The 18212-nt window shown below is 37.2% G+C and overlaps 1 protein-coding gene across 1 annotated transcript; it reads right to left on the reverse strand.

The window, feature by feature from the left end:
* Positions 1 to 417: 417 nt before the first annotated feature.
* Positions 418 to 18212, reverse strand: LOC134205333 (uncharacterized). Its single transcript, XM_062680499.1, has 5 exons — positions 17523 to 18212; positions 8547 to 8624; positions 1246 to 1298; positions 740 to 1141; positions 418 to 679 (listed from the first exon to the last, which is right to left on the reverse strand). Exons 1-5 carry the CDS (start codon positions 17853 to 17855, stop codon positions 619 to 621), a joined length of 927 nt encoding a protein of 308 aa, XP_062536483.1. The 5' UTR covers positions 17856 to 18212; the 3' UTR covers positions 418 to 618.

Raw genomic sequence — 18212 nt, forward strand, 5'->3', positions numbered from 1 at the left:
AATTTTGAACGTCTTCATTCGCGCGCGGCACACTACGATCTCCTAGTCAGTACGCGAACAAATAGTACCTGAAACTACGAGTTTTCTATGGGTTGTGATTTGTTTTCGATTTTATTTCGATCTGTGATTTGTTTTCGAGAGTAGGCTTTGAAACTAAACCAACAAATTTAGTTTCAAAGCCTACTCTCCTACTCAAAGCCTACTACCAAAAAGCTCACTGTCCCCGAACCCTCTTAGATTTATTGATTTCTCCTGAAGTGGATGGATAGACGTTGACCTCTTCCATGTATTTTTTTTATCGTAGCTTGAAGCAAATGGCTCTCACTGGTATGCAAAATATTATAAACCATTAGCAGAAGGACATAACTTTGCTGCTCTTCGATGAAGATGGAATCACATTTGGGAAAATAATAAAAGTTTGATTCAAATATCTCATTATTTTATTGATTTATTTTTACAATGTTTTACTTATAAATATTTTAAACTAAATTAGATTATCACATTTATTAAATTGTCATACATTACCAGTCTCATTATTCCATAGAATTGTACATTGGCATGTACTAATATATTGTCCAACTATCGACTAATTTTCTAGTCATAGAGCACATGAATACTTCAAGTTGGATGCTTCTTCGACACACCAGTGATTGCTGCCAAAACCTCTTCGTCGTCGATTCTATAAATAAAAAACAAGAATATCTTAGATTTTGAAACAGTGTATTTAAAATATACTTACGGTAGTACATCATCGGCATCTTCTAGAATTTCATCTGATGTGAAAACACTAGAACAAATGGCAACATTTCCATTTGAAGAAACATCGCTCGCCAACTTGTGGAAATCCTCATCAGTGCAAAAACTGGCCTCATTTTGGCAGCTTGCAACCAAAGCAAAACAATCGTCGTCGATGTAGATTTCCTCGTATTGATGAAATAACTCCTCTTCCATTTCCTCTTCGTCGGACTGATCACAAAGCGGAGCATCCCAGTCTATCTCCGATTGTTCGAAAAATGGTTCTAAGGGGTCTTTAGCTGCAATGCGTTGTACGTTGTAGATGTTTTCATGGTCGTTTTCCTTGCTGTCGTCTGTGCTCTCCAAGTAAAAAACAATATTTTCTTCTGTTCTGCTGCTCAATGAACTGAAATAGACATTTTGTAGAATAATTAGAATGTTTATTATTTTTCAATATTCTACGGTTAAGTATTAAATTGCAATGTAATTCCCAATTGATAAGATACTCACGATATATCGTTATTGTCCTCTCCAACATACCAAGAGTTGTTGTGTATTATTTCCTGAAATGAAATAAAAAAAATCATAAGATGTTGATTTCTATCTAATTTTATAAATGTTTTCAATGTGATAGCACAAAGTGGGAAAGAATGGAGATGGAGAAGCATGGTACGTTTAACTGAAAATATGTTGCTTCAGGTTTAGGGAATAAGTAATAATTCCAAAAAGATTGAACAAAGTTTATTGCCTAATATTCGGGTATTGAACACCCCCGGAGTTGAAATTAATTATTATGTTTAAAAACTAGACGAAAAATATATTCGAGACAACCACTTTCTTCCGTGGGGTTTGAAGTCCCGACCCGCAGCTTAGCGGGTACTAATAAGCCCAAATTCTCAACACTAGACACACAGTTCAACACTCGCAATTCATTTTCCGAAAGTCGATGCAACGATATTCAATATAAAGGGTTCCTTCCAATCCATACCAAAACTATAAGATTTCCAGATAATGGATTTCAAGCTTCTGAGTAGCTGGTGACTTTGAACAACGTTATGCCGACTTTGTTTTGAATAGGGAAAATTAATGTATCTTGCTACTAGTTATGCTTCTTCTAGGCTGTGCAAGCTTGAAGCCCGTTTTCTACATATTTTTCCTGAATGTTTTGAATGATTGACATCGTCGATCGTTTCAAATTAGCAGTACTTGGTCTCATTTTTTGAAGTGATAGCGAATTGCGTTGTCTTCGAAGATCATATTTTAGCGTACTGGTCGCGAGATAAGGAGAGATCGAGGAATGAAAGGGAAATCGAAATGGGTAAGGTTAAGTGAGGCATTTTCGTCTTTTCACCATAGTCTCGAAAACCAATAGAAGAGACACTTTTTTGCCAACCTCATCCGAATCAAATGGTAAACTCAGGAGACACGTTCTACTATAGTGGAGTTCTAGGACGATGGATGGAAATACCTACCGTGTCCCTACTAGATGAAAAAAGCTGGTTGCTATGGAAAACCACAACAAATCAAATGTCATCTCTTGTTTTTGATGTGTTATTATTACTAGCCTAGAAATTTTAATATATCGACAAGGAAAAGAATCCTTAAGCAAATTATGACCAGAACATATCGAGATTCTCGATATGTTCTGGTCATAATTTGCTCAGGTCGAGATAAAGAGATATTGAGATATGAAGGATACCTAAATGTAGAAAGCCCAAATATATGTATATTAAAGGGATCAAGAGAATAATCGACAAATGTAGGAAGAGATTTCGAGATATAGTACGTCAAAATGTAGAGAGTCGTTTGTAGTAAAGACGTAAATGTGCTCGACTGAGTATAAGAAGGGATTCAAATGACAAGCATTAAAGAAGGAAATTTTTCCTTTGTTTTAGAATCAAAATTTCAGAATACTAATGTTTTAGAACCTACGCAAAAATCAATTACTAGTCGATTACATTTCTAGTTGATCACATTTCATCAAATCACAGAGTTGTTACTGGTAGTAAAAACAAAAATTTAGCAGATATAGCACACTTTCATACCTTCTCATGAAACAAAAATTGATTAGATTAATTGTTCATGTTTCTAAGAGGAGTAAAATAGACATAGGGGAAACCGCCAAATGTTGAACGGCTAATTTCTTCGCCTATTGTTGAACTCCCATAAGAAATGCACGTGCGTTCAACAATAGGCGAAGAAATTAGCCGTTCAACATTTGGCGAATTACCCTATATGTAAGCAAAGTGTGATTTTTCTAATTGAAATTTAAAAAATCTTGCGCTTGACAGGACTCACAATTCACTTTTTTTTTTTTTACCCTTCTTACATCCTAAGAAGGGTATAAAGATCGCTTGAAAAACCGACTTTTTATCCGAGGCTCGGAGACCGAAGTCGTATATACCAATCAACTCAGCTCGACGAACTGAGCATATGTATGTATGTGTGTGTGTGTGCGTGTGTGCGTGTGTGCGTATGTGTGTGCGTTACAAAAATCTCACATCAAGATCTCAGCCGTCCGTGGACCGATTTGCACGATTTTAACACTAAACGAAAGCTATGACTTTGTCATTGTACGAGTTCAATTTTTTTTGCAATCGGACATTTGGTTCCAGAGATATGTGAGAAATACGAACATGAAGTGTATTTTCAGAAAACTAACAAAATAATGTCACATAAATATCTCAGCCGTCTGTAAACCAATTTGCATGATTTTATCTTTAAACGAAAGCTATGACTTTGCCATTGAACCCATTTGTTTTTGCAATTAGACATTGGGTTCCGGAGATATCTCTGAAATACGAACATAAAGCATTAGACGTATCAACTTCACACATTGGTAAAATATGTCCCAACAAGATCTCAGTCGTCCTTAGACCGATTTGTGCGATTTTATCTTTAAACGAAAGCTATGTTTTTGTCATTGGACCCATTAATTTTTTTCTGCAATCGGAAATTCGGTTTCAGAGATATCTGTGAAATACGAATATGAGACATATTTTCAGACTACTAATGAAAAATTGTCACACCAATATCTCAGCCGTCTATGACCCGATTTGAACTCTTTTGGGCTTAAACAGAAGCTGTAATATTGCCATTTAAGGCGGCAAATCAAATCTGCAGTGTTTTTGTATTTTTTCAAAATTGTTAAATTTCCAGAAATATCCTTTTTACCCTTCTTACATCCTAAGAAGGGTATAAAGATCGCTTGAAAACCGACTTTTATCCGAGGCTCGGAGACCGAAGTCGTATATACCAATCAACTCAGCTCGACGAACTGAGCATATGTATGTATGTGTGTGTGTGTGCGTGTGTGCGTGTGTGCGTATGTGTGTGCGTTACAAAAATCTCACATCAAGATCTCAGCCGTCCGTGGACCGATTTGCACGATTTTAACACTAAACGAAAGCTATGACTTTGTCATTGTACGAGTTCAATTTGCAATCGGACATTTGGTTCCAGAGATATGTGAGAAATACGAACATGAAGTGTATTTTCAGAAAACTAACAAAATAATGTCACATAAATATCTCAGCCGTCTGTAAACCAATTTGCATGATTTTATCTTTAAACGAAAGCTATGACTTTGCCATTGAACCCATTGTATTTTGTTTTTGCAATTAGACATTGGGTTCCGGAGATATCTCTGAAATACGAACATAAAGCATTAGACGTATCAACTTCACACATTGGTAAAATATGTCCCATCTAGATCTCAGTCGTCCTTGGACCGAATTGTGCGATTTTATCTTTAAACGAAAGCTATGTTTTTGTCATTGGACCCATTCATTTTTTTCTGCAATTGGAAATTCGTTTTCAGAGATATCTGTGAAATACGAATATGAGACATATTTTCAGACTACTAATGAAGAATTGTCACACCAATATCTCAGCCGTCTATGACCCGATTTGAACTCTTTTGGGCTTAAACAGAAGCTGTAATATTGCCATTTAAGGCGGCAAATCAAATCTGCAGTCTCTTTGTATTTTTTAAAAATTGTTAAATTTCCAGAAATATCCCTTTTTACCCTTCTTACACCCTAAGAAGGGTATAAAGATCGCTTGAAAAACCGACTTTTTATCCGAGGCCCGGAGACCCAAGTCGTATATACCAATCAACTCAGCTCGACGAACTGAGCACATGTATGTATGTGTGTGTGTGTGCGTGTGTGCGTGTGTGCGTATGTGTGTGCGTTACAAAAATCTCACATCAAGATCTCAGCCGTCCGTGGACCGATTTGCACGATTTTAACACTAAACGAAAGCTATGACTTTGTCATTGTACGAGTTCAATTTTTTTTTGCAATCGGACATTTGGTTCCAGAGATATGTGAGAAATACGAACATGAAGTGCATTTTCAGAAAACTAACATAATAATGTCACATGAATATCTCAGCCGTCTGTAAACCAATTTGCATGATTTTATCTTTAAACGAAAGCTATGACTTTGCCATTGAACCCATTGTATTTTGTTTTTGCAATTAGACATTGGGTTCCGGAGATATCTCTGAAATACGAACATAAAGCATTAGACGTATCAACTTCACACATTGGTAAAATATGTCCCATCAAAATCTCAGTCGTCCTTGGACCGAATTGTGCGATTTTATCTTTAAACGAAAGCTATGTTTTTGTCATTGGACCCATTCATTTTTTTCTGCAATTGGAAATTCGGTTTCAGAGATATCTGTGAAATACGAATATGAGACATATTTTCAGACTACTAATGAAGAATTGTCACACCAATATCTCAGCCGTCTATGACCCGATTTGAACTCTTTTGGGCTTAAACAGAAGCTGTAATATTGCCATTTAAGGCGGCAAATCAAATCTGCAGTCTCTTTGTATTTTTTAAAATTGTTAAATTTCCAGAAATATCCCTTTTTACCCTTCTTACACCCTAAGAAGGGTATAAAGATCGCTTGAAAAACCGACTTTTTATCCGAGGCCCGGAGACCCAAGTCGTATATACCAATCAACTCAGCTCGACGAACTGAGCACATGTATGTATGTGTGTGTGTGTGCGTGTGTGCGTGTGTGCGTATGTGTGCGTTACAAAATCTCACATCAAGATCTCAGCCGTCCGTGGACCGATTTGCACGATTTTAACACTAAACGAAAGCTATGACTTTGTCATTGTACGAGTTCAATTTTTTTTGCAATCGGACATTTGGTTCCAGAGATATGTGAGAAATATGAACATGAAGTGTATTTTCAGAAAACTAACAAAATAATGTCACATAAATATCTCAGCCGTCTGTAAACCAATTTGCATGATTTTATCTTTGAACGAAAGCTATGACTTTGCCATTGAACCCATTGTATTTTGTTTTTGCAATTAGACATTGGGTTCCGGAGATATCTCTGAAATACGAACATAAAGCATTAGACGTATCAACTTCACACATTGGTAAAATATGTCCCATCAAGATCTCAGTCGTCCTTGGACCGATTTGTGCGATTTTATCTTTAAACGAAAGCTATGTTTTTGTCATTGGACCCATTCATTTTTTTCTGCAATTGGAAATTCGGTTTCAGAGATATCTGTGAAATACGAATATGAGACATATTTTCAGACTACTAATGAAGAATTGTCACACCAATATCTCAGCCGTCTATGACCCGATTTGAACTCTTTTGGGCTTAAACAGAAGCTGTAATATTGCCATTTAAGGCGGCAAATCAAATCTGCAGTATTTTTGTATTTTTTAAAAAATTGTTAAATTTCCAGAAATATCCCTTTTTACCCTTCTTACACCCTAAGAAGGGTATAAAGATCGCTTGAAAAACCGACTTTTTATCCGAGGCTCGGAGACCCAAATCGTATATACCAACCAACTCAGCTCGACGAACTGAGCACATGTATGTATGTGTGTGTGTGTGAGTGTGTGTGTGTGTGTGTGCGTGTGTGCGTGTGTGCGTGTGTGCGTATGTGTGTGCGTTACAAAAATCTCACATCAAGATCTCAGCCGTCCGTGGACCGATTTACACGATTTTAACACTAAACGAAAGCTATGACTTTGTCATTGTACGAGTTTATTTTTTTTTGCAATCGAACATTTGGTTCCAGAGATATGTGAGAAATACGAACATGAAGTGTATTTTCAGAAAGATAACAAAATAATGTCACATAAATATCTCAGCCGTCTGTAAACCAATTTGCATGATTTTATCTTTAAACGAAAGCTATGACTTTGCCATTGAACCCATTGTATTTTGATTTTGCAATTAGACATTGGGTTCCGGAGATATCTCTGAAATACGAACATAAAGCATTAGACGTATCAACTTCACACATTGGTAAAATATGTCCCATCAAGATACAAGTCGTCCTTGGACCGATTTGTGCGATTTTATCTTTAAACGAAAGCTATGTTTTTGTCATTGGACCCATTAATTTTTTTCTGCAATCGGAAATTCGGTTTCAGAGATATCTGTGAAATACGAATATGAGACATATTTTCAGACTACTAATGAAGAATTGTCACACCAATATCTCAGCCGTCTATGACCCGATTTGAACTCTTTTGGGCTTAAATAGAAGCTGTAATATTGCCATTTAAGGCGGCAAATCAAATCTGCAGTCTTTTTGTATTTTTTTAAAAATTGTTAAATTTCCAGAAATATCCCTTTTTGCCTTTCTCGTATACAAAGTATACGTAAAGGCTATAGGATCACTCCAAAACCGAACTTTTGATAGAAGGCTCGGAGACCCATAGTATTATATACCAATCGACTCTGCTCGACGAATTGAGGTGATGTCTGTATGTGTGTATGTATGTGTGTGTGTGTTTGTGTGTACAAAAATGTGAGATTCACTTTTTGGTACTTAGCATTATTCGCTCGCAACAAGTTGCAGTCATTGCGGTCATTGCGTTCCAAAGTTATTAAAAAAAACATTGTTTTTCTGCCAAGGGTACCCCCTTGGGAAAAAAATTTCAAAAACGATTTTTTTTTTTTTACAGATTGCAGCAATGGATTCAAATGACCGCAAATGCATATGAATTGATGGAAAAAGTAAAATCTATCCCCCTAATATGCTATTTTGACCTCTCTTATGTGTTTATCTTATTTTTTAATGCGCGAGAAAGGCACCACCAACGCTAGGTGGATTGATTTGGGTTTTTTATTTTGAAATCGTTAAAAGCATGATAATATCAGTTATTTAACATTCAATTGAAGGTCATATGCATAGAAATTGTAATATGCACTGGGCACACACAACCATTCAAAAGTGTAAGAAGGGTTGCGTTCACTGTAGGTGGATTAAGTCGGGTTTTTATTTTGAAATCGATAAAAGCATGATAATATCAGTTATTTTATATTCAATTGAAGGTCATATGCATAGAAATTGTAATATGCACTGGGCACACACAACCATTCAAAAGTGTAAGAAGGGTTGCGTTCACTGTAGGTGGATTAAGTCGGGTTTTTTAATATATGGATCAATTATATAAAATCAATCCGCGAAATGGAAATTATAAAAATATTTTTTTATTCACGTTGGCTTTCTCAGTCTAAATTAATTAAGACAGCTAATTTGGCATTGGACCTATTTAAAAAAAAAAGTCCGATACACGGGATCGCAACGTCGGGCTATGCCAAATTAGATGTCTTAATTAATTTTGACTGAGAAAACCAACGTCAAAACATCTATTCTACCAGTCGCAATATCCTAGAATTTTTTTGTTCATTTTATCAAGATACCAATCTTTGCACGGCCTTGCAGTTGCTACACAAATATTTTTTTTCACAGATCATGGCTGTGCAAATGGTGTTCTGGAATATCGATTGAATCTGTATCACTTACCCACTCGCTGGAAGAATCATCATAGAATCCACCGTCCACCTCAATCCATGAATTGTCATAACACAGATCGTCCGAATCCTGAAAATGTGAAAAAATGGAACCTGATTTACTACAGTTTATTAATCTTACCTAGCAAAAGAATGTATTTTTAAAAGAATTAGTGGATAGAAAAATAGCATGGCGAAATCAAGAATTACGTTATAAGAAATAAATCAGAAAGTCAGAGTTCATTACGGATTATTCTGCTTTTCTTAAAATAATAATAATGAATTACGTCGATCGAGTGCATGAAACAGCTACATTCACGCAGTTTCGCGTAGACAGATCTCGTCTATTTCAGAGGTGAGCCAGCCTAGGGCTGCAAGCCTCTTTAATAAAGAAATAAAAAAAAAAAAGATCTCGTCAACCTGAAGGACCAACAGGTCATTACCCGGCATCGAACTGGACACACGCGGCTCTCACATAATTTCGGTGAGAGCCCTTCCGAACAATCAGTGATGTTTGCCTTGTCCACAAATCTATGGAACACAATTTGTGTCAATGCCCCAAATTTGAGGTTCCCAAAGATGCTTACAGAATATCTACTAGCATTAGGAACGGCATCTCTGATGATGCAGCCAGCATTATGGCCCTCATCTGCTTTCTTAAGGATTAGGGTCTTCTGAGCCTAAGCCCGGAGATAAGGTCCACAGTACAAGGTGCCCGAGCGTTCCTTTAGATTGTTCCAAGATCATAAATAAGCCTGGGTTCTAAGACCCCTTTTCAACTCAAGCTACAAATCCCATCAAGGTCAGCTAAGGGGGTCTCACTCCACAATAACATTGTTATTTGTTCCTGGTCATTTTTCAATAGCCTTACTAAATCGAAAAAAAAACTGTCATCGAAACGTTTATGAAGTTCTCTTGTTGACCCGACTCACAGCGTTCTGATTTTCTCATATCATAATTATAGTCGGTAAAGCCGGCGTTCTGATTAAAATCAATTACCATAATTGCTGTCGGTCAACCCAGCGTTCAGATTAATTTCAGCCAACGGAAATTTTTCCCTTCGAAATTTTCATTGACTAGAGGAAAAAAGGGTTAGATTCACGACATTTGTGGTACAACTTATTCTAAATATCCGCCTATCAAACTCACACCAGTGGTTTACGACCATCAGCTGATATACAGATTTGAACTGATCTACTGGTCCTATAAACTGACTCAGCCTCCACATTACAACTTTACTTCTCTACGTTTCTTTTATTGTCCAACTTTGAGTTCCAAACAAAATTTTAATCTAATTTTGGAGTGTTTTAAGTTCCTTTTTCAATGTAAATGTCAAGACCAATTTTTTTGTAGTTTATCCAGAAATTTCAATTCTTGCCTACGGAAGGTCCAAAGGATGGACCTGAGGGTGGCTTCTCAAGCCCCCTCCCCTACCAAGAGCCACTCCGGCCTTGGTTCAATAGGAAAGGTAACGTAACAAGTGGAACTGAGTAGCTTTAAATGTAGATCAAAACTTGTCTTGGAATGCATTCTTTCATTGCGAAAGGTGTGCCACGAGAACTCCGTAAATTTGTACTGGGTTCCAGGGCACTGTGGCATTGAAGGTAATGAAAGGGCAGACGAGCTTGCAAAACAAGGCTCAAGCACACAGCTCATTGGCCCAGAACCTTTCTACGGTATATCATACTGTACCATAAAATGGAATTGAAAAGGTTTATTTTTTTTGGTATGATTCATAGCGCTTGGTCTGACTCCCAGCCCCAATTTTGACATCACATTACTTTTTCCGTTCAATTCGTGGCTAAAGCGGTGTACATACTCTGCTTGTAAAACGTGGTTTTAAAAAGCAGTCAGTGTCTAAATTATGCTCGTTTTGTTTGTTACCGTATTTTTAAATATTGGAACAATAAACATTCATTGAGCCTTTACTGCGTAGAATAATAACAAGACAAGGAAAAACAAGTATTTGAAGTTAATAAAAATGCTTAATCCTGCAAGTAATTTAGAACTTCTTGAAAAAAACTATGCAATTGACACACCGTTTACACTAAAGTTACCAAAAGATGATATGAATAAATGTGTTACCGAAAATAGATAATTTGGATCAACCGCACCACCGGATTTGGGAGAGAGAAGGGTGTAGAAAGCAATGGAGATGGAAGGAGAGACTGTTGATAGAGCTGATGGAGATTTTGTATAATGGGGCTGGCTTTGGGGAATACGTTCTTGACCACGAAAGAAGCAACATCTAGTTGCCCTTTTAAAAAATAGTGTACATACAAGTGGCATTTAAACGGCACAAAACGTGGTAAAACGTAGCGTCGAAGACCGATCCCAAATGGCTCACCGACACGCCGTAGATATCGGATTGCAGAGAAGCTGACTATCACGATCTGGCTATTCGCAATCGACTTGTCACAACCAATCCGACATTGTAAAATATTCACCACGCGGCTATTTTGGTCGAAAGCAACCTACCGTACAGGTCCAAGTCCTATTTCCGCGTACCTGATTAGACGAACCACTGTCCGAGGACCCATTGATCTACAAGCTTAAGCTGCGCGCATCACTGTCAACATCCCGCTATCGCATGTAAGTCACGATCCGTCTCTATCACTTCTTTCCATCACATCCCGAAGGGCCCCACTGTCATCAGTGCTGCAATGAAACAACATCCCTCTTCAAAAAACACCAATAAAAATCCCATATGTTAAGCTAAATCTCTCTCTTCTGAAAGTAGCATGTCATAAAGAAAGAATCGGTGGATGTGGCCTTGTTCTAAGTAATGATAGATGAAATCGGTAAGTGATAGTGTTGACCATTTTCCCGAGGTCGGTGGCCAACTCTGAGTAATAATATTAACACGTGCTAGCCAATATAGACGTACACACTTAAAATAAATCGCCGAATTCGGTAAAATTTTACCGAAATCTCAACAGCAGAACTGTTCGGTAAATAATTTAACTGATTTTCGGTGATTTTGACAGTTGAGCAATGGAGAAAATTACAAAAAATCTGTAAAATAAATTACCGAACGGTTCAGCTGTTGAGATTTCGGTAAAATTTACCAAATACGGTGAAATGAGGTATGTGTGTACGGACGTCTCCAAAGTTTTCCTTTCATGTTATAATAAATCATATGTAAAAGTGCTAATGTACAGTCAACCATGCAAAGTGATCTTAGCAGGCTAAACAAGATTATATGGTTTCCATAGTTACTACCCAAGTAACCATTTGCGCTATATTACGCCAAAACGCCATTTAGAGTCAATATACGGCTATTTTAGCATTACAGTAGCACTATATGGCCGATTAGATGGAATATACGGCTTATTGGTTACTTGTGTAGTGTGTGCTGTATTTTTGACCTAAACATATTTTTCAAAATTTATTCATATATTTAACAAAACTATGAAACCAGCCGGTTGAACCGAAATACGGAAGCCGTTAAACAAAAGGTAAATATAGGTAAGAAAAATCCAACAGAATTACAAACTATAATTAATTCTATCAATAATTGGATCTACTCCGCCTTTTACGATATCGCAACTACATGAGAAGTTCGCAATATTTAATAAAATTTAAGAGAACCGGGATTTAGCTTGCTTGTTGGAATGCCATACTCCGTTTTGACTGGTTGAATGTTATTTCCATGCATTATGTATGCCAATCATACTTAAGATATCATATAAAACGAAATCAATACATTTAAGTTTCAAGTTCTATAAGCTTGGTCTCATATCCTTTTATATGATGTCAAAAACGTCAAAATTGTTGAAATAACCATCAAAATATTGTTGAATTTTAATAGATCATAGAAAATGTTCATGGTTTAAAAGGTTTACTAAAATTTCAATATCTCAACGCCGTATTTTTTTTATCTGTTTGCACACAAACTTCCCTAATAATAGTAGTTTGTGCAACTAGTCGTAAAAAGATGATTTTTTCAGCATAAGTTGTAAGTACGAGTGCTGAAAAAATCGAGTTGCACACGTTTTTTATTGCAATGATGAAAAATGGGCTTTAATGTGATAAATCTGTACCAAAATTAAACAGTCTAATTTATTCCACATGGCCATTCTTGCCTTTAAATTATGTTGCTGCAGAGAACAATCAGATTCCACGTTACCGTGCTACATTGCATAGTTCGACAGGCCGTGAAGCGATAGATGAATTTGCCTTTGGAAATTATCAAACTATTTTATTTTTTATTTGTTTAGCGACGCAGAGAATACACTATTTGATCACTTACCCAAGCTAATTCAGTGAAACGTAGTCATACAACTACTGTACTGATGTGGGTTTTCCATTATAGCACCCAAATGAGTATTATAATGAATATTATACAAGCCATTTGAGTTGCATAATGTTCATTAAAGCACCCATTTCGTTGATATGGAAAAGTAGGCCGTTTAAGCTTGATCTTATATCTATTATGATCATAATACCTGCTTTACATTTCGTCTTTGAGTGATAAAACGGCCTACTTTTCCATGCCAACGAAATGGGGGATTTTGAACATAATGCAACTCAAATGAGTTGTATAAAATCCATTATAACACTCATATAACTATAATGAAAAATCAACATCAGAACAGTAGTTCCATTACTATCCAGTTTTCGGTAATGGTCAGCTTGCCTGTGGGTTAGTCTCAGAATTGACGTTTGTGGAGGTGATCAATAAATAAGAATCATGAATCCACTTTTTTTTTATCTTTTTGGAACTAGTTGCAACTACTATTTGAATAATGGTTGACAATTCAAAAGAAAAAAAAAGTTTCACGGATACGAGATGATTTTTACGAAAATTTTAAAAAATGTTGCATTTTTATGATACTTAATTGGTCCTACATTAACACGTAAAAGAATAACATCAATATCAATAATGATCATTTCTGTTTTCTTTATAATTTTGCTCACAAAAGTCAGATTGCTTCGCAACAACAACTGACTTTCAGCTTAGGATCTATGATGACGATGCATTAAATATATTCAAATATATTCTGGGCTGCTTCACGAAACGATCCTTAACATAAGTGGCAATTCTCATAGTAATTTTCATATAACCTTCAAACGGCACGTGCACAACCAAATTACATCCAAATCAGCTAAAAATTTGGGAGGACTATTAAAATAGCAAAAACAATCATTTAAGCATAGGGGAGCGAAAAAGTCAAAATTTCAATCACTCTAATGCTCATACGACAGAGGCCGAGGTTTCGGGATCGTTCGTGATGAGATTTAAATGTAATATACCTAAAGCAATGCGATAGCGTTCTTTCTATTCTGGCCGTTGAAGAAGACAATCCAACGTTACAAAAAGTGATTGTGTGCAGTTCGTTAGGCGATTGTTCGGGAATGTGAATACCGAACTGAGAAAAGTATGTCAAAAGAATGTGTTAAAACTATTCCTAGTACTCAAAATTACTTTATTTAGGCTAGATAGACATCGCCAAGAATTACAGTGAACTGAATAGGCTAAACTCCAAAAAGCTATTATAAATTGTGAGTACTGCCAAAGAATGTGCTAATGTATATTATAGTACTGAAATATTTGCGCAGATAAAAATTCATCCCCACCAGTACACGATTCATCGTGGTATTAGACCAGAATAGACTCCACCGTGGAAACAAACTCGGGGTAGAAGGTAATAATCATTTTTTCTCTGATGAATTATAATTCTAATTTTGAATTTATAAACCGATTGAAGCAACCTTCAAACGAAGGTGCCACCCTAGGGTGTTGAAGCCGGACCGTGCATAATGACATTACCCGTGGAAGCTATCGTGCGACATCGTTTTGCCACGAAAGAAAGACTTCAGGTCGGTCGGACGTGCTACTTAATTTTTTTCGCCGAGATCTCAGCATTTTTTGTTTATTTTCCCGAGATGGGCATCGCCGAGTTTCAGCAAACATTATTATCGTCTTTATTAAAGAGGTTTTCAGCCCTTGGCTGGCTCACCTCTATCAGCAAACATTATTTTTGCCGAGATCTCAGTAAAAGTGACGTTTTGGTTGCTGTGAATCAGTAATAAATGAAATTTTCTGCCGAGGTTCAGTTTTGAAATTTGCTGAGCTACAGCAGTGCCCGATTTTGCCGAGCTTGAAAAAGCTAGTGTGTACACACGTCAAAACACACCACAGCGACGACTCGTCACCACCAGAGTGTATGTAATTAAGAGTGGCGACACTGTCAGAATTGGAACAAAATTCATCTGTCATTCCCATACAAAATCGTGTTCCAAACGAGCAGGAGACCTGTCAAATGCGGCACATGTCGCCACTCTTAATTACATACACTCTGGTCACCACGTAGTGTTAAACCTCTCGATACGTTCCGTATCCCGCCACTAGGTCGCGCGTGGCGTGGGCAAACACTGAAGCGTTCGCAGAGCCTCAAATATTCATCTTCATGAAGCAACTTCGGTCCGAATTTTGATAAACATCGCATGAATATTCAAAACATAGAATGACATAGTCAGACGCAGAGTGTAAAATAATCGAAAATTTTTAGTGAAGACAATTTTTCTTCATTTGTCAGTTCACTTCCGACACATTCATAGTCGGCTCTGGACAGTCAATATTCAGTTGAATATTAGTCATTGAATATTTATGCACATTTTACAAATTGATAAATTATCTGAAATCTGAACACGTTTCAAATGAGTAAAGTGATTTATCACACAGGACTGAATCCGATTTTCATCCGCGAGGCACTTTCAGTGATAAACACCAACATAAACAATGCTAATTATGTTTTTTTCTGCATATAGTAAACACATTCAGTGACAGTCGAATGAATGAGTTCGTGGAGTAGTCGTCTGACTATGTCATTCTATGTTTTGAATATTCATGCGATGTTTATCAAAATTCGGACCGAAGTTGCTTCATGAAGATGAATATTTGAGGCTCTGGTCAGACGACTACTCCACGAACTCATTCATCGGTTTCTCAAATGCTGACATTTTTCGATTACGAGAGAAATTAACCGAATGTGTTTCGCATTCGCATTCACGAGAAGACCATAAGTAAAGAGTTGAAGCCTGGGCACTCATTATCACACCACAAGGATCCTCCCTATCCGTGACACTATTTCTAGTGGCTTTGCTAACAGTATTCTGCAAGATTCCAGACGGTGTTAACATAATTTTGTACGCCGACGACGTAATCCTTATAGTCAAGGGCAAGCAACACAGAACAGTGCGTAAAATTCTATGATAAGCAGTCTCCGCTGTACACGATTGGGCCGCCAACGTCGGATTCTCCATTGCACCTTTCAAATCAAAGCTACTTCATGTCTGTGACGTGCAGCACCGAAAACGAGGTCGAGCTATCAGGCTCAATAACAGAGTTAGAAGTTAGAGTTAGAAAAATGAAAATTCTTGGAGTAATATTGGACTCAAAGCTCAATTTTTTTGCAGCATTTTATGGGCGTCAAGAGAAGTTGTAGCAGCAGAATTCGTATTCTATAAATTTTGGGCTCTCGGTTGAAATGAAGCAGCCGAGATACACTTTTGAAAGTAGGATCTGCTTTGGTAATCTCGAAATTATTTTTTTGGCATGGGACTCACCAGCATCAGCATATATAGACAATATGGAACGAATATTATATATGTTATATGAATATGTTGGACTACAATGATGTAGTGCGCCGAGCATCCGGTGCATTTACAACTAGCCCCATATCTTCAATAATGGCCGAGGCTGGATGTCTACCCCTCCGTTTTGCTTCAATTCAGCGACTAGTACAATTAGCTATAAGACTTGTGGAAAAGGATCCCAGAGCAACGGACTTCCCAGTCGTAAGAAGAGTAAATCAACTGCTTCAACAGATATCAGGATTCATACTCCCAGAGGTTCAGGATTCATACTCTCGAGGACACGTGACAGAGATTGGTACACAAAAGCACCACACGTGGACTATGAGTTGCGGAAAAACATACAAGTAGGTACCAACAAAAGAGTTGTACTTCCACATTTCCAAGAACTGGTCACTAACAAGTACGACTCCTACGAACAAATCTATACCGATGGTTCAAAAGATGGAAACTATTGTGGAGCCGGAGTAATCATGGCTGATGAGAATGTGTTCCACTGCCTACCAAGCATGTGCAGCGTATTTTCTGCTGAAGCTTATGCTATTAAAAGCGCCATATCAAATTTAGAAGGAATTCGAAATGCAATCATATTCTCCGATTCTGCAAGCTGTATGGATGCGCCACAAAGTGGTAGATCCAGACATCCATGGATTCAAAGTATCGATGAAAAAATTAAAGGCAGAAACATAATATTCAGCTGGATACCGGGCCACTCCGGTATTATTGGTAACGAACAAGCCGACAGATTAGCAAAAGACAGTAAAAATCAACCTCTACACAATATCCCCATACCAGAGCAAGATATCGTGCGCACAATTAGAAACGACGTATGGAATACGTGGCAAACAGAATGGTATCAAAGTCAAGAACTATTTAGGCGAGTCAAACAATCTTCCGCAAAGTTTCCAGATCGTGCTAAGTAATGCTTCCGAGCAACGGGATCTTACACGATTAAGGATAGGACATACTCGGCTAACCTACTCGTATATCCTAAGCCAAAACAGCCCACCAATATGCAACTGGTGTGGAGTTCAAATAACGATTCATCGCACATATTAGTCGAATGCAGAGGATCCATCCAACAGAGGTCTGGTATCAACGGATCAATGGCTGACATACTACAAAACAGCACAGAAAAGGAATCTACCGTTATAAAAATTGTAACAGCATGTAAATTGTTTAACGAAATTTGAAATTTGTAAAACTAACTTAACACTATGATATGAATGCCAGAGGACTGGTGGTTTTAAACTCAAATGTATTTCAACTTTGACATTGAATAAAATGTAGTAAAGCATCCAGATATAAATTCAAAACAACAAGTTAAATAAACTGGTTTTTAGGATATGATACAAAATCAAAAAGAAGATTTGTCTCAAACCACACTTACCTTATCTTCTATATCTTCTTCATCGGGGAGTTCAATCGCTTTATCACATGAACTGATTTGCGGAATTCCTTGTTCCTGATGGTTGCTTGTTGGGCAACAACGTCTCATAGCTTCTAGCATAATAAAATACTGCCACTGTGCACTCCGAAACAAATTGAAGCATACATAACGGATAAATCGATAGATCAACAGCAACAGATCTATCTGTTTCAAGCACTTGCAAACATGATCACTACCGCCACTATTAACCGTCGATTCAGCTTTGAGGATGGTCACATTCATAATATTCACGATCGTTCTGCTGGAAACCATTGTTGCTCGAGTTTCGCCCATCGTGTGCGATCTATTTTCCTTGCGAAACAGTATTAAAAAAAAACTCTTGAACTGTTGTTATCTGATGGAAGGTCTACTCAACACTGGTCCCTTAAGAGGCTGTGATGTTTCTATAATAGACCCGATGTTTATTGTCCGGGTAATATTCTGTTGCAGATTATTTGGCCACTTTGCTTTAGAGCCATTCGTTTTGCAGGTAATGTAGGCAAATTCTTATTAGGAAGAGGAAGACACTTTTTGAATAATGAACGTTAGGCTCTCTACAATACAAAGCTGTAGATGGAAAACTAATTTATTGCAAAATATTTATCGCAGATTTGGAAGGGTGATTGTATTAGTACGAAAACGAGTCTGTGT

This window comes from Armigeres subalbatus, chromosome 1, assembly GCF_024139115.2.
Source record: "Armigeres subalbatus isolate Guangzhou_Male chromosome 1, GZ_Asu_2, whole genome shotgun sequence".
Lineage (NCBI taxonomy): Eukaryota > Metazoa > Arthropoda > Insecta > Diptera > Culicidae > Armigeres > Armigeres subalbatus.

What these genes read in the sequence shown, in the direction of transcription:
- LOC134205333 (XM_062680499.1), bottom strand. Translation starts at nt 17,855, where the DNA reads ATGGGCGAAACTCGAGCAACAATGGTTTCCAGCAGAACGATCGTGAAT. An exon ending in AAGAAGATATAGAAGATAAG is followed by an intron (nt 8,625 to 17,522) that starts GTAAGTGTGGTT and finishes TCACATTTTCAG; the next exon opens with GATTCGGACGATCTGTGTTA. An exon ending in ATGATTCTTCCAGCGAGTGG is followed by an intron (nt 1,299 to 8,546) that starts GTAAGTGATACA and finishes ATTTCATTTCAG; the next exon opens with GAAATAATACACAACAACTC.